This window comes from Ahaetulla prasina, chromosome 2 (assembly GCF_028640845.1).
Source record: "Ahaetulla prasina isolate Xishuangbanna chromosome 2, ASM2864084v1, whole genome shotgun sequence".
Taxonomy (NCBI): domain Eukaryota; kingdom Metazoa; phylum Chordata; class Lepidosauria; order Squamata; family Colubridae; genus Ahaetulla; species Ahaetulla prasina.
This window is the reverse complement of record NC_080540.1, coordinates 194,549,307-194,573,498: the sequence shown is the minus strand read 5'-3', so window position 1 is coordinate 194,573,498 and position 24,192 is coordinate 194,549,307. Positions and strand designations below refer to the sequence as shown.

At 38.0% G+C, this 24,192-nt stretch overlaps 1 protein-coding gene across 1 annotated transcript in view; it reads right to left on the bottom strand.

The window, feature by feature from the left end:
- Positions 1–4,560: 4,560 nt before the first annotated feature.
- The window catches only part of CLCN1 (chloride voltage-gated channel 1), a 44,243-nt gene continuing 24,611 nt past the window's right edge, over positions 4,561–24,192 (bottom strand). Inside the window, exons 17-23 of the mRNA XM_058168024.1 lie at positions 21,443–21,660; positions 20,728–20,833; positions 15,455–15,537; positions 13,678–13,716; positions 11,802–11,906; positions 9,573–9,659; positions 4,561–7,576 (exon numbers count right to left, since the gene is read on the bottom strand). Coding sequence (XP_058024007.1) covers positions 7,340–7,576; positions 9,573–9,659; positions 11,802–11,906; positions 13,678–13,716; positions 15,455–15,537; positions 20,728–20,833; positions 21,443–21,660 — 875 coding nt within the window. The 3' untranslated portion in view covers positions 4,561–7,339. The remainder of the gene's footprint in view (positions 7,577–9,572; positions 9,660–11,801; positions 11,907–13,677; positions 13,717–15,454; positions 15,538–20,727; positions 20,834–21,442; positions 21,661–24,192) is intronic.

Genomic DNA, 24,192 nt, shown 5'->3' with positions numbered 1-24,192 from the left:
CCCACAATACTCACCTGCCTGAAATCTGCCTGTTTTGAACTACTTTGTTGTTCTGTTGCTGATGAATTGTTTCTTACTCTTATTTGCATTTCTCCATTCTAAGATCTGTTTACTTATTCATATGTGCAACATACAGCCTCCCTTTCTTTCCTTCAGGAGCTCGGACATAGCAGTTGCTCCCTAACCAAACTCTGTGAGATAGGTTGGACTGAGAGAAAGTGACCAAACCAAGCCATTAAATTATTATGTAAAAATTATTGAGAAGATGGCTAGTGGCTTCATTTATTACTTTTGGTACTTTCAAGGAGTTTGAAGTCGATCTCTTAATCATATTTCACTTAAAAATGTAGCCACCTAGCAAATAAAGAAGATGGCACATAGGTGCAGATAATTTAGCTGCAGATAGACTTATATGGTTTTTGAAAGTCACTAAATTAGCTCTATTGCCAGAGATTTTGCTTACTTCATTGTAGCCCCTTGTGACAAGTATTTATCTTTCTGTATTTACCGGCTGCTCATAAGAAGAGAAAAAAAATGAAGGGATTAACTCTGGAACAAATTTACACAAATATTTGCTATGTTTTATATATTATATAAAACTGCTATATACACAGAGGTTTTATTCTGATGCCTCACCTTGGGCAGCAAAATAGCTTCAGCAGGTTCTGCTGAACTTTTCCTTCCCGTCACTGAGCTTCTCAAGAATCAAGATAATTGGGAGACGAGATAATTGAAGCAGTGGTGGAAAAGCTGCATTTGCTCTGCTTGTTGCTACTTTTTCATTTTAAATCATCCCCATTTTGTTTTGTGGGTGATGCTGTCAAGTGTATTCAAGTCCCTGACCTGGATTTCACTACACAGTAAAGCTGTATCTAGATCAGGAGTCTCCAACCTTGGTCCCTTTAAGACTTGTGGACTTCAACTTCCAGAGTTGACTCAGGACTCTGGGAGTTGAAGTCCACAAGTTGGAGATCCCTGATCTAGATGGTATCATTTTTGATTGCCAGGGGTGAAGAAGCCAAGTTTTCAATGCTTCTCTATGCAAAGTTGGTGGGGCAGGTGATTCAGGGGTAAAATATTCTAAGCCAGGTTTCCATGTAATGCTCACTTTCTGTGCACAAATAATTATCTGAGTGGGAGGAGTATAATAATTGTGGGAAACCAAATTATAATCTGAAGCTTTCATATTCAAGTTGAGAGGCTTAGTAGTGAAACAAGCAGAAAAAGTATCTTAAATAAATTCATAGTTTATTTTAATTAATTCATTTTTTCCACACATTTTTAGTCCAGGCATACCTGTAGTGTATTTCTTTAGACATTACAATACTATACAATCTTCAGTATGGCACTTTTGCTTCCTTTTTCCTCAAATGTCATCGCCACAGATGTCTGAATTTTGTTCCAAACTTTGTATCCGCAATTATAAGTTTGGATGTTAATTTACTGTTATTTCTAGGAACTGCAAAATGTTGTCTGAGAGATAAAGATCATTTTTGAATATAGTACCATATTTTTTTAAACATTTCTCCAGTTCATTTGGTGCTGTGCATGAAGTGGTGGATCCATCCGCCAACCTAGAAAATGAGCCTCAAAAATAATTTTCCAATTAGAAGGGAAAGAAAGAAAGTAAGTTTTCATAGTGGTGAATAAGCTTAAGAGCAGAATACAGGACAATAAATACAGGAACTATATAAAAAAAGAAGAAATAGTGGCTAATGTAATTGAAGCATGTTTAAAGAAACCAAAGGTTTGGGGTGTGTTGTTTTTTAGTTTTGTTTTTTAGATTAAATTTATTAAGGTTGACTTGCAGGGAAGTTTATAAAGAGAGACCAGTCTTAAGACTTTTCACAATTCTGAATTTCTGAAGAAGGGAGGGATAGTTTTCTTCCCATCTTTTAAAATATGGGATTAATTGAGGACAGTGACTTTCCAGGAAAGGAATGGGAGGAAAAGTAGAAGTGGGTTTACAAAATAACCCTCTCACCTCCCTCAGTCCTGGGGCACTTGAGCAGAAAAAAAACCAGATTTGCCTTTGGTCTTCCAATTCCAAAACATCTTTGCTTAAACCTTCTTCTTCTTTTTTTTAATTGGTTATTCTGTGCATGTTTTTGATAATGTGACTTATGAGAATATAAATTCTCTCTCTCTCTCTCTCAATATATATACATATATCTTTTGTGCACGCATACACATGTGTGTCTGTGTGCCTGTGTGCCTGTGTGTAACTATATCTATAGGTATAAAAATTATATGGCGTTTCATGCCTGGTTATGGTTAATAGCCATTGAGGAAAAGAGAGCGTTGCCTGCAAGGGCATGTAAGAACCTCATCAAGTTAATGTTATTAAACAGCACGTGGTTTTGCCATTGTGGTTGGTGGAAGTGTGTTTTATTTCTTTTGGGAAGTTCCTCCAAATGGATTGTGCAATCTGATAGATTCCTGTCTGCTAAGTATCATGGTATGAACAGATAAAGCGTACATTCTTCTCCATTTCAAAAGTAGCCCTCACAGTTAGTATCTGGAAACATTTCGGTTGAAGAATATGCAAATATTGCTGTAAATGTAGAATTGTTACTGAAAATTGCAGCTGTGAATCAGATCCTCCTCCTCCTCCATCATAAACTCTATAGCAGGTGATTTCAATTTTTTCCGGAGCAAGAAATTTGGCTGGAGCTCCTGATCAAAAGACAAAGCTCCAGTGATGGAAAAATAGGATGCATTTGACTTAGCTTCTTCTTTTTTATCCCAAGTTTCTCATAGAATTCCATCATGTTTTCAAGGATTCCATGGAACACAGTTTGAAAAATCTGGATCTTGACTATAGGACTTACTTCAAGTCTTCATTAACACAGCACCCCCATTAACCATTCTGACCAAGATAACAGATCTGTAATTCAGTGCATCTGCAGTGCACTGGCTTAGTGAAAGCCACAATAAATTTTACTTCTTTTTAATGGAGGGAGTCAGAAGAAAATAGAAATATAGCTGCCATTTGTAGCAGTATTTATGTTTATAGAGATGTCTGTTTCAATCCTTTCAGTGTAACTCTGCATTAGTTACAAAGAGTTGAATGAGGGTCCTTAGCCAAGTGAGTGTTTTTTTAAAGCATGGTTAACACTTAATGTTTGTCATTTAATTTTAAATATATTGGTGTCAATGTAAGAAGAAAAAACAGTTTCTCTCCCCCACCCCATTTTCCTCAGATTCTACCTAATACAAATGAAATGTGGAGCATGTCTATTCCATAGAAAGGAAGGGGGTGAAGAGAAAAACAAGCAGCAGGCAATCTCTCCTGTGCCTAAGTACAGAGGAAAAAGATTGGAGAGAAAGGGTTTACATAAACAGGCACACAATGGGGAATACACCAGATCAGCACATTCATGGTTGCTGATTCCAGCTCATTGTTTTGGATGTGGATTCTCCATTGTGTGCCTGCTTACTCTTGCAATCCCTTCCTTTCCAATTAATGTAAATATAAACATTAATTATTTTCTTACTAATTATCCCAGCACTGGGATGAACATTCAAAGGGCAGGGGATTAGGGAAAGGAAAGCACAGTTGTGGTCATGTGATTTCCAACCTTGTGACCACTTAACACAGCTGTTGATCCCATTTGGGTCACTAACTGAGGACTAAATGTAAATAGATGAAGCACAAGTAAAATTCATAATCTAGACTTCCAATGACTGCAAAATCATGCTGAGGTAAAGGTGAGAAGTTTCAGAAATACCACTGGCAAAAATACAATTTATGGTACATTACGGCATTTCTTCATATTTTTGGTCTAAAAACCAATACTGCATCTATGCAGTCTTCTCTTCGTGTTCTTATAGTCCCGTTCATATGACTTTTCTTTTCGAGAAATATGTTTGTGTGCATGTATCTTCATGAAACTGATGCGCTGCAAAGCAACAGCCTCCAGAATAACATTTCTAAGATTGTCTATAGAATCAAAGCGTGCATATTTCATCCTTCTGTTTTATTTGAAATCTACTTACTAGCCCAGAAAGGACCACCAAGGTAAGTTTGCTCTAGTAGAAGAGTAAACTGTGTCTTTCTGGGCAGAAGATTATGGAATTTAGTAATGACTGTTACTAAAGAAATTGTATTCCAAATCGTGGAACAAAATAAAGATATTATCAGAATACATTAATATCCCTAGGCAAAACAAAATATCATTGGTAATTCTGAAGAATGTGAGCAGATACTATATGGAGTTGCATGGTTTGTTTTTGCTTCCTCTAATTCTCTCTAATCAATTGTAGGCTGAAGAAACTCTTAAAATTTCTACAGTCTGTGGATGTGGCACTACCTTACTTTTATGTTAATGAAATTCTTCACATCCTTGATACCATGGCATCTAGTTTCTCTGAGCATTTTTTTAAAATGGCTGAGTATTGCATCTATCCTCTAGCTACAATCTAAAGCAGTATAAACTAAACAAAAGATTTATCACGCCAGTAAAGATGTGGGCTAAATAAATTAGAGGACTATTTAGATAAAGTAAGAGATGCCCAGATGTTGCAGCTTGTGACATAGGAGAAGCAGTTGTGAGGCAACAACAACACTAAAAGAAATAATTTCTGTGCTTTTGAAAAGTTGTCCTGCGTACTGCTTAGATGAGAACAAGTCCTGTTTGCATTCTCATTTGATATCTGGCTATTGATGCACATGAATGTCAGAATCAAAATTCAATGATTTACAGACCTATATCCATTTTGACTCAGACATGGAAAAATCAAAGAAACTGGCTATGATTTGCCTTAAGTGTTTGATATGTATCCCAGATTCTGGATTTTGTTAAAGTACTGTTCTGAACAGCTAGTATCCTTCTGGTGACAAACTCATAGAAATCAGCACTAAAATGTATATATCAGCAAATTGTGTGTTTGTTGAAAGAATAACTAAAAAGTGATTAGATAAAGCTGATCTGCATTTAATCGGTCTTGAATAGGCACTCTGGGACATGGCTGTCAAATTGCCTCAAAACACTCAGACACTGACATGATTCCCAACAAAAATCCTGTCCAAACCTGAGGAAGGCATTTCCCATAAATAATGGTAAAATCTACCATAGGTAAGATTACCACCTTGTTTCCTTTATCAGATCCACTAACAACTCCATGAAACATTGAAATTCAGTGAATGGTGGGCAATCTAATGATGACTGGTGTGGAAACCATGACACTGCCAAGTCTAAGCAACTTCCATTACACAGACATGTTCTTTCCAATCTCTTCTCTAAATATATGATGCTTATTTTAATTTGACACTGATACTATTCTGCTTGGAATAATGTGCTTATTTCCCTGAGAAACTCTAGCCAAAAAGGCAAGAGGATTTACAAGGACTAAATTTTAATCTCTTTGACACTGATTATCTGTTACCAAGCTAGGCTCCTCATACCTGAGCCAAAAACCCCAAAACATTTTTTTCTCCATTTATTAGACCAAATCTTGCTCAGAAACACTAGTTCAAAAAAAATTAACACATCTGTACTGAGTGTGGATGAAGATACAGTAGTGGCACTGTACAGTACTAGTGAAACAGTACAAAAAGAGTTACAGTCTGAGTGCAATGGCTACAACAAGAATTGATTATAGGTGTAAGAGGTTAGGTTAAAACAAGGATTTTTCTTATCTGGTTATGTGCCATATATTTCTAATGAATCATTGAACTCAATTAACAGTCATTAAGTTTAGCTGTGCTTGTTATTCTTACAGAATGTTCAATACCATCCTCTTCTTAGGGATTCCTTTGGAAAGAATCAATGTTGTTAGATTTGTATAAAAGTTATGAAATGCAGATATATCCTTAGAAATGCCACCCCCTCTTTCATTTACTGATGCTGCTTCTCAGCACATCAATTTCTTCCCACATCAGTTTTCAGTCATTGGGTACAAATATGTTTAAGACAGCATTTGTAGAAATTTCTTTCAAGTAATAACAGTAGGACATTTAAGATGTAAGTGATATTTAAACAGCCTTAACTTGAATCCTTGGCTCATCAGCATTTACACTTCACTGACATTCCCTTCTGGTTTGACATTATTTTTTCAAAGTCTTCAATCAAACAATAATGTTCTGACAAATGCATTACTACAGATAGAATTGAAGGTTTTATGAATGTGTCTGCATAGGCATGATTGGGAACTATCTGGATAATAACAGTTGCTTGATTTTACTTAGTCAAGTATACTTGGTGATAGTATCCTCAATAAAGAATTAGACTTGTTTTAGCATTTTTACCCCAGCAACAAGTATCAGAAGAATATTTCAATATATGAGAGATTTTTTTTTTAGGACAAAGATGTGCAAATTAGTAGAAATAATAATGTATTAAGCCTATAATGACAAAATGAGAATAATTAGTGAGGGGGTGAATTAGTGTCACATGTAGAGCATAGATTGGAGCTTATTTCAAAAGAAAAGACATTGTAAAAAGGTAAAAGGGGGTATGAAGCATTTGTCATATTCTGTTTTGTTTACAAATTGGGATGAGTTCTCTACATCAGGACTGAGCTGAGTTGTCTGACCCTTCTTCAGATCTGAGCACCTGAAAGGGATGAAGATGGCCATACATAATGGTACGTGGGAATGACCGTTGGAGACAGGAGGAAAAGCCACAGACTGGACAACCAGAGTGTAAAAGATGGCCCACAGATGGAGGGAGGGCATGGGAAACATTTCAGAAGAGACCCTCCTTAGTTTTCTGGCAAGGAAAAAGAAGAGAGGGGAGAAATACTTTCACTCTGGCAAGATTCTCTTAATGCAACCTTACAATAAAGTTACACTTCTTGTCCGGACTATCCCACCGGGCTAACACCATGGCATGCTGAATGATGATATAAGTGGTAGGTTTATCTGAAGAACACTTGGAATATATCCCTACAGACAATGGGGCCATACCATGTGCCCCACACAGGGATCATAATCAAAGGATGCAAAACTAGAGGATATATAAGCCAGGATCCTTCCATCCATTTGCTTATCATGTCTTTCTTGCATCCCACTGAAAATGGCAGAAGAAAGCCAGTCCACACAGCCGCACACAAGTTCTCCAGCATGAATTATCTTCCACTGATACCAGCAAAGCAGTCACAAGCCTTTCCTGGAAATGTAAGTATGGTGGGCAGATTATGCTGAAGGATGAGGTAAATTTTTTCCAAGGTGCAATTATATTGTCATATCGTTATCATCCTTATCATCCTCTTCCAGGTTTCTGGAGCACAAGTAAAAAGTCCTTAGTATGTCTGAGGTGTTCTCAGCAGCTGGGCCAGAAATTTCTATGCCCTCCAATTCTATATCAGCATCTGAAGCAGAGAGGATCCCTTTTCTTTACCTGGGAAGGGAAGATTGCTGTGAGACAGGGGAACTAGGACCCACTGAGTTCTCTGGTCCTGAGTCCACTGCAGATTTCCCAGGGACTGTATCATTTTTATCTTTGCTCCACATCTTTTCAGACCAATTGGTATGCTCTTTGTTGCTTGAAGTCTGAGTGGCATCACGGAAACTTGCAAGAGGAGGACGAAGTTGGACCCCAGTACGTGTAGACCCCTCAATAGCTTTCTGGAGCTGAGAGTTTGAGAGACACAGAATTAACAAGGAAGTTGCACAAAGGTATCCTCCTCGACCAAAATAGCAATAGCACTTAGATTTATAAATGCTGTATAGATTTACACTGTAAAGCTTTATAGTGCTTTATAGCCCTCTCTAAGTGGTTTACAGTGTCAGCATATTGCCCCCAACAATCTGGGTCCTCTTTTTATCAACCTCTGAAGGATGAAAGGCTGGGTTAAAATAGTTTCCACAGACCAGAAGGGCAATCATTTTCATCCTAAGGACCATGTTTTTGGACCCTGCTAGGTGTGCCTTATCACATGACAATGTCACCAAAATAGGCAAGACAAAAGCCTTTTAATCCTTTTTCTGCATTTAAAACATTCCATTCATTCATTCATTCATTCATTTTTAGACCACAACAATCTCAGCAGCGTACACAAAGTATGATTTGGAAATATTTACCAAAGTTAACTTTCCATAAGAAAATTTGGGGGAGGGGGTCTTTAAGGTCAAACTAGTTGCTTTAATTCTCTGCAAAAGCTAAGGCACCCATTTTGCTTCTTAAACATAACAAATTTTATCTTTCTCTAATATAGGAGGCATTGGAGACATCAAATGGGCTGCTTGGGGGTATGGGAATGTGTGGACTGCAGCTCACAAGTTGTCAAGACAGAACTCAACTCTGATATTTACTACTATGTGCTATTTTTGTTCTTCATAAAGGGAGAAATAAGCAAATGAGATCCTCATCAGTCAGAACTTCATAAATGCTCAAAGAGGTGGGAAAAAACCTTGATTATCATTATCTTTACAGTACAATGGGGTGTTTTTTAACCCCACCCCCCAACTAAGTGTCTTCAAGGGCCGTAATAACTCAGGCTGTTAGAAGCCTGTTATTAGAACACAGTAGCCTGCAATTACTGCAGGTTCAAGCCCGGCCCGAGGTTGACTCAGCCTTCCATTCTTTATAAGGTAGGTAAAATGAGGACCCAGATTGTTGGGGGGGCAATAAGTTGACTTTGTAAATATACAAATAGAATGAGACTATTGCCTTACACACTGTAAGCCGCCTTGAGTCTTCGGAGAAGGGCGGGATATAAATGTAAATAAATAAATAAAAAAAGTAGCGCTGGCTGGAAATTTGGAGAGTTGCTGAAATGACTGCTCTATAAAAATACTGAGGAGTACATTTACATGAAAGAAGTAAGGGGTTCAACAGCCATTTTCTCCATGCTAGAGAACAAATTTCCTTGGAAGGAAATGGCAAATAAATAAATAGCACCATCACAAACCAAGGGGATCCAAGATTCTTAGGAAGAAGACAAAGCCATGGAAGTTAAGCATGTATAAATTCAACTCAAGTCTACAACCTAATTTCTCCTCTTCTGGAAAAGGCCACAATCCAATTGGCTTCATAGCCAAATAAAGCCGTAATAAGACTAAAGGTATTTTTTCTTCTGAATGTTAAGAGAGTTTAAAAAGGGATTTCTCTTGTAGACTACTAGATAATCACATATCTCTATATCAGATTTTGCAAATTTTAACAAGGGCACACTAAGCCTTCAAGTGAATACACTTCAAAAATTAGGGGAGGTTGAAAAATAAAACAAAATAAAATATTTCAATTCAATTTAAACTTAATGAAAATAAAATTAAATAGTACACATTACTTTTTTGCAGGTACTGATACTACAAGTTACATTTTGCTGGCTTTGGGAACTGAACCTAAAGTCCATAGGGGAGTTGTGTTATATATCACTGATAGTATTGAAAGAATACATGAAATGTAAAATAAAGCTAAATGGAAGAGAAAATGAATTAAACGTCTTTTCTAAATGTGGACTGAGAAGGAACCACCAGGATGCTAGAAGGAATGGTAAGAGTGAAGTGTAAGTGGTTTTATAAGGAGTAGTACTCCCCTTACTATCTTTTTTTTCATTCTGGGTTTTCTTTACCCTCAAGCAAGACTTAACTGGACAAAATACAAAGGTAACATGATTTAAATTACCTCTTCCAGTGCAATCACACCCTTTAGTTTTCCCATACTGGTTACATAGGCATGGGTGAGTCCTAGCAATGAGAACAAGGTGTGTGTCTACAGAAATGAGAAGATAAGACAAATTAGCAAATAAAACAGGCCAACCATTGCAAACTCGTGGAGAATTTGAAACAGGTTAAAAATGATGAATTTTTTTTACCCGTATTAGCATGAATAAACCTGAAGCAAAGCCAAAGAATGAAACCTTCGTGTCTGAAATTGGAATAGTTAGAAGTAGAGATCCATTTGTCCAATTAACAAAATGTAATACTTCATTGGCAGTAAAAAACAAATTGTACCAAGTCAACTGATATTGAGTTACATAGTAATGCAATATACAAAATAAATAAAAGATTATGGTTTAAATAATTTTCCAATTTTACATAACCTATGACTCATCAGACTAAATTATCTTTATCTTGTGTGTCAGCATGCTAAGTGTATTCTCAGGTAGCAAAAGCAGGAAGAATTCATCTAGGTGGGATATGAATAGAATTAAGCTCTTCTGAACTCAGAGGAATATACAATAGCAATAGCACTTAGATTTATATACCGCTTCACATGCTTTACAGCCCTCTCTAAGCGATTTACAGAGTCAGCCTATCACCCCCAACAATCTGAGTCCACAGCCTGATGAGACTCGAACTGCCAGATTTCTGGCCGCTGGCAGTCCGCAGAAGTAGCCTGCAGTACTGCATTCTAACCACTGAACCACCATGGCTCAGAACATCATAGACATAAACTCTTTGGAAAAACTTAGATTTTAGTAAAACTGGGTTGCACTGTAAACATGAATAAATTAAACCAGTAAAAGGGAAAATACGCCTTTTGGTTTTGTATATGTCCTTGCAGGTATCATTTTAGGTGAGACCAAGACTTTTCTTCTTTGAAAGACAAGGGAAATAAGCAAGATCTTTGTGCTATAATAGGGCCCATCACTCCTAATCAGTGGTGGGTTTCAAATTTTTTTTTACTACCAGTTCTGTGCGTGTGGCTTGGTGGGCGTGGCATGGCTTGGTGGGCATGGCAAAGGAAGGATACTGTAAAATCTCCATTCCCACCCCACTTCAGGGGATGGTTACTGCAAAATCTCCATTTCCTCCCCATCAGCTGAGACTTAGGAGGCAGAAAATAGATGGGGGTGGGGCCAGTCAGAGATGGTATTTACTGGTTCTCCAAACTACTCAAAATTTCCGCTACTGGTTCTCTGAATTACTCAACATTTTAGTCCAGAACTGGTCAGAACCTGCTGAAGCCCACCTCTGCTCCTAATCACACATGTGCTTATATTAAACCAAACCTTGCTACCTACAGTAATTAAAGAAGGTCACCTTATACATAGATTGAAATATTTAGAATTGATTAAAGATATAAAAATTCTAAATAGGTTTTCTTCAATTTTACATTTACTGATGATTCATATTCATTTTGAATTATGTATTGAAACAACATTGAAAATAAAGAACAACTTACTCAACAATTTCTGTTCCCAATTTTATTAGGAAAATTGATCCTGCAAAGATTAAACACGTAAACCTTAACTAGTTTGATCCCTCTTGTTTCTTCCACACAGAAATCATTTTAATAGACAAGATTGTCTAAAGAAGTACCACTGCTTCTTAGATTAAATTTTCTGCTAATAGCCTAAGCTAAGGGTGGTAGTACCAAGGCACAGAACTGGCAAGAATGATAACAAATAAAATAAACTTAATTGAACATTGGAGATGCTTCTTTTGCTTTTAATGCTATTTTTCTCATTCAAATTCTAAAGGTTCAGCTTCACATTGAAAATTGCAGCTCTTAATCTACTTTGCAAAACTGCATGGCAAGGTGGCGACATGCAATGGAAAAGAGATGGATGAAAAGAAAAAATCTATGGTAGTAAGACAATTTGGCAGGAATTGGGGGGGAGGCAAGAAGGAACTGAAGAAAAGAGAACAGTCTGTATTTTATAGATTCAGCCCAATTCTGTACCTTTTACTTGCCTGAAAGAGTAAAATTAGAAAGAATTGTCAAGGCCATACTATATACAGAGAGCTTTACTACATCTGGTAGGTTAAAGTGTGAGCAAGATCACACAATACGTTGAAGACGAAGAAATATAAAGAGAACATCAAGTCAGTAGAGGGTGTAGGCCTGGATGGGAGTAGAGTTGGATAGCAAGGAAAGTAGAGAATAAGAGTAAATGCAGGCACCCACCTTATGCAGCGATGTTCTCTCGACCAGCTGAAAGGGAGAGGGATCTATGCGGCAGCTGCTGAAGCATACTTTTTTCTCGAGCGCCTCCTGCTCCCAAACTTCTATCTGACACAGGAAAAAAAGAGTTCACAAGTTCAGAGAAGAAATTTGCACCAACCGCTGTCCCAGGCTGCTTATTTTAGCCAATAGGTCAGCATGATCTACTTGTCTTGGGTATATTTCCCAACTTGTCCAATTCCTCTTCTAACTTGGATCCAAAGGAGTAGCAGTTGACTGGGATCCAAAGAAGAGCAGTTAGAAAGCCATTTCTGATGGGAATCTGAAACCAACCTGTTTCCTAAAGCAAACACCATCTTTTTATTCTTTTTTCCCTCTGGGTACACTTTTCCGTTTTCTTTATATTCCTTCTCAGAGATTCCTTTTTCCTTTGCTTTTAATTTTTAAAGCCCATCCCCTAATGAAATCAGGAGGGAGGGCTACATGGATATTGTACAGACTTTGACTCATACAGACATTATACAGGCTCTCTTAAGAACAAACAAAAATACGCGTTTCAACCCATTCTCCTAAATTTTTCATTTGCAAAGTTCTAGTTTTCCATTTAATCACATGGTTTTCAGTAATCTTGCTGGCGTCTGCAAAAAGCTGCAGAGAGTTCACTGTTGTTGTTAGGTAGCTGCTTGGAGAAAGGGTGTGTTACCAATAAAGGAGAATATTTATAGCTCAGGCTTGAAATGAGGGGTCCTGGGTGCTCTCTGTGCTTGGTTGTTTTCTTGCAGATGTTTCATTACCCAAACTAGGTAACATTATCAGTGCTAGCAGTTTTCATTACCTAGTCTGGCTAATGAAATATCTGTAAAAACAACAAGCTCAGAGAGCACCAAGGACCCTTCCAGGGGTATGTTGCTAACCATGCCTAGCAAAACAACAAATGCACTTCAACAAAGCATTTGAGGCTACAGAAATAATCTGATTCACTCCAGCAAAGCCAAGAAGGCTCTACTCAGTTTCTCCCCCAGTGTTTTAAAGCTATGCAGCTTTGGAGCTATCCATAGCATTCACCAGAAAAATTTTGAGCCTGTGTACCACCATAGATAGAAAACTGGATGAAAGTGAACATACCTAATATCAATTAAAACCTACAACTGCAGTACTATTGATATTCCCTGTTTTCTTGAGTCACACAGCTCATACATAGGTTATACATGGGCCTCTGGTGGCTCAACAGACTAATGCAGTCTGTTATTAACAGCAGCTGCTTGCAATTACTGCAGGTTCAAGTCCAGGTCCAGGGTTGACTCAGCCTTCCATCCTTTATAAGGTAGGTAAAATGAGGACCCAGATTGTTGGGGGCAATAAGTTGACTTTGTATATAATATACAAATGGATGAAGACTATTGCTTGACATAGTGTAAGCCGCCCTGAGTCTTCGGAGAAGGGCGGGATAGAAATGCAAATAAAAATAAATAAATAAAATAAGCATGGTAGATATTACTGTACTTTTTGTCATAGGCCTATTAACTACAAATATATTTTTGAAAAAAATGATTCATGCAACGCTTTACAATGGTAGAGTTAGTGTAGTAACACACATCTTCCCCCTTTAACCTTCAACTTTTTCTTGCAGGCTATTATATTCTTTCCCATTGTTCTTTGGGGTACCACGCATGCTGATAGTAACATATAAGACAGCATAGCTGTCGCAGAGAAAATGAGAAGTTTTCTCAAAAGTCACATTTCATAGTGGAGAATGGATAAATAATCTTGTGATTGTTTTAAAATAATCACATGGCTGTTTCATGGAATCTCCTGGCATGACTTTGGCTGGAAATGTCAACCTCATCAACTTTATCTGTTGCTTTACTTCCAAACGTACCTCTTCTGGCTTCATTGGGTCTTCAACCTCTGCTGAATCCTGAAAGGAATAAGTAATCAGTTCCAAGATCAGAAGAAAGGCAACAAAGCTTAAATCCAAATTTCATTTTCAGGACTTAAATGTTGTTTTTTCCCTAGCACCGTTGCTGTAACGAGTGCTATAGGTATTATGAGATTTAGCACATGGGCAAAGAAAGCATGGAGGTGCATATGATATAGTCATGCATACTAAGCATCTTGGGTTACAGTTTCTAAAACAAAATTTATTGCCCTCCAAATTGGAAGGCAATATCTGGTGAATCTCAAGCTGTATTCCTTTGTTTTATATCATTGCTTTTATTGCTTATGGAAATGCAGAGGAAGATCCATTTAGTTCTTTTTAACCTTTCCCTTGGAGGAAACTTACCATATCACATCCTCACAACAGGGCAGGTAGGTAAACTCAGGGTTCCAAGTATTGGTCCACCTCACATCTCCTGTTTCCTTTCACTCCATCTACTCTCCTAAACACAATGCTCTGAATGTGCACACCTTTGTGACATACAAGGGCATGTGTAATTTTGATAAACAAATAAATGGAACAGAATTCCAAAATACCCTCTTATCATTCTTCCTGTTGCAGTTTTGGGATTCTTACGTTTGTAACAAAGAAATCTATTATTTGAAGAAAGCCTTTACTATAACAATTAAAGCAGATCCATATGATAGTAGCATATCAATTGGCAAAGGAATTTTTCCTAGGCAGTGATATTATCTGTTAGATTGCTTTTTCATCCCTCCCCTTTCACAATCTCAAAATCAGTCCAGTCATGTAGGCGTACAGATTTTTTTTAAAAAATAATAATAATATTTAGTTAGTTCATCAATTTCTGTCACTGAACATCATTCTTATTCTTTCCATTCAAAGAAATACAAAGATGGAAAACATAAGGTATTCTCAAGTGGTTTGGAAGTCTGGCTTAAAAATACATTTAAAAAATAGATATGCATGCTAATGTATAAAGCATCTATGCTCACACCCCAACAGTTCAGGGATGAATGAACAGGGATAGGTCAATTCTGGTACTGAACATCTTCCAAAATCTCTGCCAGCAAAAGGTCATGATTGATGCTAAGCTTCCCTTGCTATTTTAAGTTTTCCTGCCTAAAGGGATTAACCCTATTAAGAAAAAAGAGACAAGGGTAAAACACTGATAAATGACTACAGAATATCAGTGTTGCATAGCTAACCTATTTCATTACTGTAATGAAATATGTATGTTGTCTATCACAAGGTCTGTCTGGAATATAAACAGACTGTCCAAAACCATAATCACTTTTGCTATGTCAGCTTTTGATGTCCTGCCTACCCTCTTCATCCCAGCCAGCCCAGCCAAAGCGGCAGTGCAAAGGGCTGTCAGGAATGTTGCATTCAAAAGTAATTCCAAGTATTTGGGAAAGTCCTTCAAAGAAGGAGGAAAGTTCCCTGTCATATCCCAGCCTGAGACTACAAACACTGTCCAAAAGAATAGGAAAAGTATTCCAGCATTCTACAAAATTTGTGCAGGAAAGCAGAGATTAAAGCTTATGGAGCATACATATTCCCTTCTCTTTCTTCCACATGTAGATTTGTGCCCACATGGACTTCTGAGCTACCTGGTTCTTCATTTTGAGAAGTTTAATTTATTTCATTTTTTCCCATTGCTGACTCTAAAAAATGCTATTTTCTTGGGATATGATAGCAATCAGAACTCTTTTTCCAAAATTATTCAGGCATAAGATAGTTTTCTTGTTCAAACCTGCTTGGTGCTTTTTTGCTGAGGGGATGGGCTGAGACAAAGAAGTTGCTCCATCAGTCTCCTCAGCTGCCAACATCTCCGGGCTGTGAGAAGAGAAAAATGCAAGGAATGAAATGGCTGACCATTGGGCTGTCTGCAGGTATGATAAAAAAAATCAAGATGGCAGCCACAACCTACAGTCAAAGCTTCGCCCATTTTTATGCTGCGGCTGCCATCTTGATCTTTTGTACTACACTCTGCAGACACTTCCAGCTAACCAGCAGCAATGTTTTTTTCCTACCCTTTCAATAATGCATATACATTAGCTTGCCACTGTATCACCTCTGATTTCTAAGGAAGCAAAATGTATATTTTCCGTAGTAGAACAATTTAAAGGCAAACTGAAACAATACAGCTTCATATAAATATAATTCTTATTATTTTTCAACTAAGCATTGTCAGGCCTGTTAGGTAGACCAAGCCATGAAACCAATTCCACAGGAAGGCTAAAACTACTTTTATTGACACTGGCTATAAGAGAATCTTGGAGATCTGAGAATGGTGTACCACCACCACCACCTCTTCCTTGGAGCTCAGTGAATTAAGGAGGCCTCTATCTGAGCTGCTTCTGAATATTATCTTGTTCTGGACTTTAAAAATGCTCCAGCCCCTTTTGCCTAGGCAACAGATTCTGCATATCTCCATCAAGGTCATCTTTTTCTCTCTACAATGATTCACCATTTCAGTGTGGAAACTATTGACAAGTTGTTAAATGTTCTCCTAGGTTGACTGAACTTCACACAAATGTTGTGTTTGGATGGCCTGTTCATAAATGATAATTACTATTGAGTAATAAACACGACTGGTTGAGTGGCAAAGGAAATGGAATAGTTTGTGCCAGAATTCAAAAGGGAAAGAGACAAGGCAAAGCCAAAAAGATTAAGGCTAATAATTGGCCAGATTCCAAGAAAAGGGTGGATCTGATTTCTGGAAAAAGAAAATGAGTGGCTATCTACCTGATCATAGAGAAGTCAGGCTTGGAGAACCATGTAGTAGTGACTAAGCTGCCTGGGAAACCACAACCTTCCCATTTTGTTCCAAATGTAATCAGTCTTCCAATTTCTGGTGATCATGCTGTGTTCCATATACGTGGAAAAATCATTAGCCAAGCACACAGTGCTGCCTTTCCCCTTTTTCCCCCTTCATTGCCCCCAACTGATTGTAGGTGCCTCATTGTGCCTATTTAGCCTAGTTGTGTATGTATATGTCTGTTTGCAACTTTCATGTTGCCTTTCATTTGTTTAAACATGTTTGTGATGCTTGTAGATAAACTGAGAAAACAGAGATTATGTTGTTTTCTCTAGTCAATTTCATTACAAGAGTGAATCAAATCAGTCACCTGCATCGCTTTGCTAGAATAAAATGCCATTTGGCTTTCTTAAACTTTCATTATAGAACAATTGCATCAACCATCAATCAATCTAAGTGTTAGCAGTACAGGGCCAGGGAAATACAATTCCAAATACTTTAATTCATGGTTAGGGTTTGAGTTGTAAGCCATACCAATTTCATTGAGTAACATCTGTCTAGCACAATCAGTTTATAACTGGCTCTAAATCAGACAACCGAAACACATCAGTTTTATAGTTTGGCTCAAAAACATACTGGCTATGCTTTTTCCCTGCTTGTTAGCTGTGCTAAACATGGTTAAAGATTGGATCTTCAGTGGGGAATATGAAATGCCTTTGAAGTTGGAAATGCCGACACAATATTGAGAAAGGACATCTTTAACATGTCCTTCCTTACCAAACTGCACCATTCCTTCCAGCCATGCCCAATTGCTCATCATGCCTCAAATAGAGGTATAAAGTTTCATACAGGAAGCTAGGAAAGAGATTGTACTGTTGTCCTGATCCTTTCCTGAATGGATTAGCCACAGCAAGAAAAAGATAGCTGAAGAGAAAACCTGGGGTGAGTATAGATCAGGGGTCTCCAACCTTCGTCCCTTTAAGACTTGTGGACTTCAACTCCCAGAGTCCCTCAGCCAGCAAAGCTGGCTGAGGGACTCTGGAAGTTGAAGTCCACAAGTCTTAAAGGGATCAAGGTTGGAGACCTCTGGTATAGATGGTTTCTGATGTTGTCTGGACCTTTTGCAGAATTGTGTGAAATGAATGACAATTGCACACTGTCTAAAATGGTGCAGGAAATAAAATGTAAAACACATCAATCTCAAGAGCCAATAAGTTCAAGGCTTCTGTACCAAAAAGCAAGCGGGGGTGGGGGGGATTGAAAGAAAACAGGATTGGATAAATTTAGAAAGACAGGTCTACTTGGTAATTATTAATAGATGCCAGATTATAGCGACTTTGGCCTGATCCAGCAGGGCAGTTGACTGCCTTCAGTTGTGGAGCACTGAGCAATCACAATTGGAACCTCACTCAGGTACCATTGTGCATGCTAAAATGCTGGTGAGTAATATAGATAATAGCTGCCCTTGGAACTGAGGATAAATTATAGGGACTTTCGCACAAAGATTGTTATGACCAATCATAAAATAAGGACATACCAAAATATGAACAAATCCCTGGCTGCACACATTCCAATAAACTATTTTCTAAGAAAATCTCGGGGTCAACACTAGACCTCCGAGACACCCGCTGAAACCTTAGGTTAATCTCAAGGGTGGTGTTATTGCTTTGGAGCAGCCTTACTTTCCAATAATTTTCTTCTAATTCAAAGAATTTTAACAAACTGGCTTCAAGGACCTAGACGTGCCCATGGAACCTGAAGACAGGCAAACAGTCACCCCATGTACCATGCTGAGGTGTTGTGTCTGTGGCCCCCGAGCCAGGCCTGCTGCCAGAAAGTGATTTGGACAGTGAGGGGGAAGGGCCATCAGGACTTACCTCGGGAGCACCGGCTTGCCTGGCTCAGCTCCAGGAGCCAGAAACAGGCCAGGTGGAAGAGATAACAAGGCCTCCATCTCCTGACTCTTCCCCCCCAGGCCACGCCTGCAGACCCAGCTGACGGCAATCAGGCTTGGTTTCTTAGGCAGGAGAGGAGGGAACAACAGAAGCAAAGGTGGGGCAAGCCTAGGAAGTGCTGAGTCATGGAACCACATCCCACAGGATATAAAAGGCAGCGAGAGCTGCTGTGTCTCTTTGTGACAGGCAAATCCACTGATTAAGAGCTGAAGTTTGTTTCTGGGTGACTCATCAGCGTTGTGGAAGATAACGGAGGCTCTTGGCAGACACTGGCTATTCTTCTGCCAGAGCTGATAGTGACAGCTAATTAAGCCATCATTCAGACGGAGGTGAGGGAGGACAGAACATGAGGACTGATATTACAGAAAAATAAACTGCAATGTTTTACTGCACAAATTTAACAGAGATCAAATTGCCAATCTCCTGTTAAGCATGCTTTTATAATACTGATTTCTGCCAAATTCACTCTTCATTTTGGAGCAGAATCAGGGGTGAAATCCAGCAGGTTCTGAAAGGTTCTGGAGAACCAGCAGCAGAAATTTTGAGTAGTTCAGAGAACCAGCAAATACCACTTCTGGCTGGCCCAAGAGTGGGGTGGGAATGGAGATTTTGCAACATCCTTCCCCCAGGAGTGGGGAGGGAATGGTGATTTTGCAATATCCTTCCCCTGGAGTGGGGTGGGAATGGAGATTTTGCAGTATCCCTCCCCTGCCATGCCCACCAAACCACACCCACCAAGCCATGCCCACAGAACCGGTAGTAAAAAAAATTGGATTTCACCACTGAGCAGAATGTACCTTAAAAAGTACGTGGAAGTGTTATAGGTCAGGAAGTGTTATCTATTTCACTTGTCCTTGTCTTATTCAAGATAAAATATGCAGAGTCTGATGAAGTGTCCTCCCCCATGTGTTCAATGATCCCCTATATTTTCCTAGCAGTTGTTTTGGCATTTTTCTTTCCAGATGGAATACATTAAGGAGGAGAAGATGGAATGGCTGTCCCCTGCTTTTTCATTAGTAGGACTAGGAGTGTTTTCTATCTGAAAGCAACCTGGATTTGTCAATTCTCCTTCTTTTAAAATAAATCTGGCAAACCTGGACCTATGTGGACATATTTGAAGGTTCCTAATGTGTTTAACTGAAACTATCCTGCAATCCTTACTGGTGATTTTACTTTAAATGCTTTATGGCATTTTTTTTTCATTGTAAATTTATTAAAAACATAAGTAACCCTGAGGATATGCCTGGCAAAGCAGACAACACTCACTAAAGAAATCAGTAGCCTTTTGGTTCTATGTTTATGGAACAGTGACCTTGAGAGATAAAGCAATGATAGATTAGAAAAATAGGAAGTTCTGTCATATAACCTGGTGGGTGAAAATATAAAATCCCCATAATATTAAAACAGCCTTATCTGGTGGAGTGATACATGAGCAAAGTGGATGAAAAAACGTGTGGAGGGATAAAGTGCATAACATAATTATGTGACATACCTTCCAATTTAGGGGCTCTCATCTCTTAATTACAACAAATGCCTCTAATACAAATGCAGTATAACAAGGGGAATACATATTTGATTTTACATGTATTAATTGCAGCTAGAATTGTATTTGCACAACAATGGAAAAGTTAAGAGATCCCTACAGATGAAATTTAAAAAATATTAGAATGTGCAGAAATGGATAGACTAACATTTACAATTAAGGAAAAGGAAAAAACTGAATACTTTTTGACATGGGACTTATTTTATCAATGGCTAGCTAATAAAAACAGAAGTTAGTAACATGCAGATAAAAGAAAAGGACTAATGATACAAGAGAGGTTTGTTAAAATGGATAAGCTATTATTATTATTATTGTTGTTGTTGTTGTTATTGTTATTATTGTTGTTATTATTATTATTATTATTATTGAATTAATACCAATGTAATAAATATTGTTATAAACACTTTATTATTTCCTAAAAATATTTGTACCCAGACAACACACTGTTTAACTAAAAATGAAATTTTTATATGTTATAAAATAAAATAAAAAAATTTGTTAAAAAAACAAATGCAATCTGTACTTGCATAAATTATTATCACCTTTCTGTTCTTTCTTTTATGATCACCCTTCTTTTATAATCACCTTTCTGTTCCCCTCAAAGTAAACATTAGCAAATTGATATGTCAGATGTATGTCCACTTTCAAGCAATCCAAATGAGGTCCTCCTTCTCTCCCTTATTCCATAACCCAATTAGAAAAAGCCCTTTAAACCTTCAAATATTGGCCATCAGATCCCACCACAAGAGACCAGTAAGACACAGTACTTGGAGTTTGTGGAAGTGTTGGTGCCTCTGCCACAAGCTTGTGAGGAGTCACTGGCCCATTAGGTCCTTCTGGGTAGTCAGGGGTTAAAGCAGGCTGCTGTGGAAACTATTATAGAAAATAAAATAAAGCAAGAATTACCATTTCCTTTAATAACTACTTTTTAAAAATATGCTGCTTCTCAAAAAATTATTATTTATATTATTTCAGCAACCTTATGAACTCTTCAGCAGAAGCAGCTATTTTCCCCATGCTACAAAGGGAATGCTCTAAGGTGAATTGCAATTTCCTTAGTGGCACTCAGTGAGTTTGCTCTGAGATTTAACTTAAGACTTCCTTTTTCACATTTTTTTAAATTTGAATTTATATCCCGCCCTTCTCCGAAGACTCAGGGCGGCTTACACTGTGTTAAGCAATAGTCTTCATCCATTTGTATATTATATACAAAGTCAACTTATTGCCCCCAACAATCTGGGTCCTCATTTTACCTACCTTATAAAGGATGGAAGGCTGAGTCAACCTTGGGCCTGGTGGGACTTGAACCTGCAGTAATTGCAAGCAGCTGTGTTAATAACAGACAGACTTAGTCTGCTGAGCCGCCAGAGGCCCTTTCATCTACCATTTCATCTACCTAGTCACTATGTTCCATTGGTTACACTTTCTTTTTCTTCTTTCCACTATTGTTGTTTTTTCATTTTATTATTTCCCATTCACTACCTTAGTCTTTCCCTTGTCCTCTTCTTCCTCATCCTCATCCACATCCTCATCCACAAAAGCGAATGATTCATGCTTCCACTGGTGTCCATCATAAGATGCTTCAATCAGTTTCTGTGGCGTCTCCCAGGCAAGATGCAAACGTCGCTCTGGGCTGAGGTGTCTGAGCAGCAGAGCCTGGAGCTCAGTTCGTTCCACTGAGCCCATTAGAATCATGGAATCTAGAGAGGGGAAAAGCCAATAAGAAAATCTAAGGTCTAAAATTCAAGAACAATCAGAGAGTCACTTGACAGATCTTCATTTTATGAATCCATTTTATATGATGACCTTTACACCTTTATGATGAACCGGAAATAATGTATCTGGATTGCCTTATGATTTTAAATATATTGTCTTCTAAGAACACAACTAGACTGAAAGCTCCAGCCATATTGTAGGAAAGTAACTCCAGGAGACTTTCCTCTCACAATCACCTCATAACTCTCTTAAACATGGCTAGTAACAGGTCAGGGCTGTAGAGGAAATTTGAAAAATATCAAGGAATACATCTCAGAAGGCTGGATTTCATCATATGTTATAGAGCAGTAGATTTCAGTGTGCTTGAAAGAACTTGGAGAACTCTGGAAAACTGATCTGTTTCCCCAATGAGAAAAAAATCTAACAGCAGGCAGCATTCCTTTCATATGAGATGACTCAGAGAAATGCATTAAATAAAATTTAATTTTAGAAATGGAGAAAATGGAAGCGAGGAAATGTGACAGGAATCTATTTATATAAAAAAGTAGTTAGAAATTAAGACGCTCTGGGCATATCTACTTTCTGCTTTGTCCATATCATTTCACCTCCGCCTACACATGTGCATTCTTGAAACATTCAATAAACTCAGAATATACCTCTGAATCCTCAACTATTGTAGACAAGTAACAGACAAGGGGGCACCATTCCAGAGTCTTGCTAGAATCAAAGGGTTTCTTCAGTCATGATTAGGATGTAAAAGAATGCATGGAATCTAAGACTATATAAACATTTGATCTGGAGCCAACAAATGTCATCTCAATAATGCTCTGGTTTTCTTAGCTAGGGCAGTTCTTTGGATTGCAAAAATACAGATGATCTGTTACTTCTCTGTATCCCTTATTATATTATTATTTTTTTGCACAGCTGCCCAACTCACAAGAACTTAGGATGGTATATAAATTAAAAACTATAATAAAATCAATGCATTTTCAAAACAAAATAGCAACCAAAGACATTCATCAATGCACTACCAGGGATCTATATTTTGCAGTCCAGTTATGTTATCTCCTCAGCTACCATTGAAGCTTTCTGAACATGAAGTGGCCTTAATGTACCCCTTCCAGAAATACACTGCCCCCCCTCTTCCCCTCCTCCTTCTTTTATTCCATCAGGGTGAGATTTCCTCACAGGACTGCAGCTGCTGCTGATTCAATTCAGTATTTGGCACCAATCTCCTGTAGCTGCCTTCTCTCCCACACAAGGCACTGGATCCTAATGCAAGGTGGTTGGTGACCAAACCCTACTATCTGGGCATTCTATGGCAATTGGCTCTCTCTGTTGCCAATTCTCAGTGCAATTTCTTCAATCTACGTGATAGGAGGATTGCTGGGTTCATCTATGGTGACAGAATATATGAAGGTATCTGACAGCCATTTTTAAAACTAACAAGTTTTATTAAAGGACATAAGCTTTCTTCAGCCATAGTTCACTTTATCCAGTGAATTCCTCAGATGAATTATGCTTTAAATAAAAAAATCCTGTTACTTGGAAAAGGGCTACCATACTTTTCCTGATTTTTTTTCAGTACACATCTTCACTCACAGATGACTTTGGTAGCATTGTTCTCAGTAGTGCCAAAAGTATTGGTACTCTCATGGACATCCTTGTTTGGGAGGAGTGGGGAGAGTGACACTGCGTCATTAGCTTTAAATTTGTCTTATCACCAAGATCAAGAATGTGCAAAAATAGCAATAGCATTTAGACTAATATACCGCTTCACAGTGCTTTACAGCCCTCTCTAAGCGGTTTACAGAATCAGCATATTGACCCCTACAGTCTGGGTCCTCATTTTACCCAACCTTGGAAGGATGGAAGACTGAATCAACCTTGAGCCTGGTGAGAATCAAACTGCCAAACTGCTGGCAGCCAGCAGTCAGCAGAAGTAGCCTACAGTATTGCATTCTAACCACTGCACAGCTCTGTGGTGAATTATTGAATTATTTTCTAAACTGCTTTACTCAGGTGATACATATTCACAAAATCAGTGTCTTCTGAGTTCTCAGATTTCTATGACTAGTTGGAAATTGCACAACTCTCTCAGTATTGATTGATTTCCCCAATAAGTAAACATTGCTAAGAAAAACTCTGTTTTCCCTGCCCCAGATAAAAGAAAAAAACAGTGTTTAGATTACATTTTGAGAGAAACTGAAAATTAAATTGAAACTAGAGTTTTGGCTTTGTCCTCTTTCCTTCATACTACAGAACTATACTACAAGAATATATTTGTGAATTCTTGCTAGTGAGATGATATTCCTTGCCTGTAAAAAGAAAGGATAGGTTCAGTTTATACAATAGTTATGAATTGGTAAGCAATAACCTTAATTTGGACATGATTCATAGTTCTTGCTAGTTCTTTCTTGATCAAGTATACAAAGTTTACCAATTTGTCACCAATGCTATAATCTCTCCTCACTGATGTCACTCCCAAAACTCTAGTGCTCAGATTCTAGAAAAAT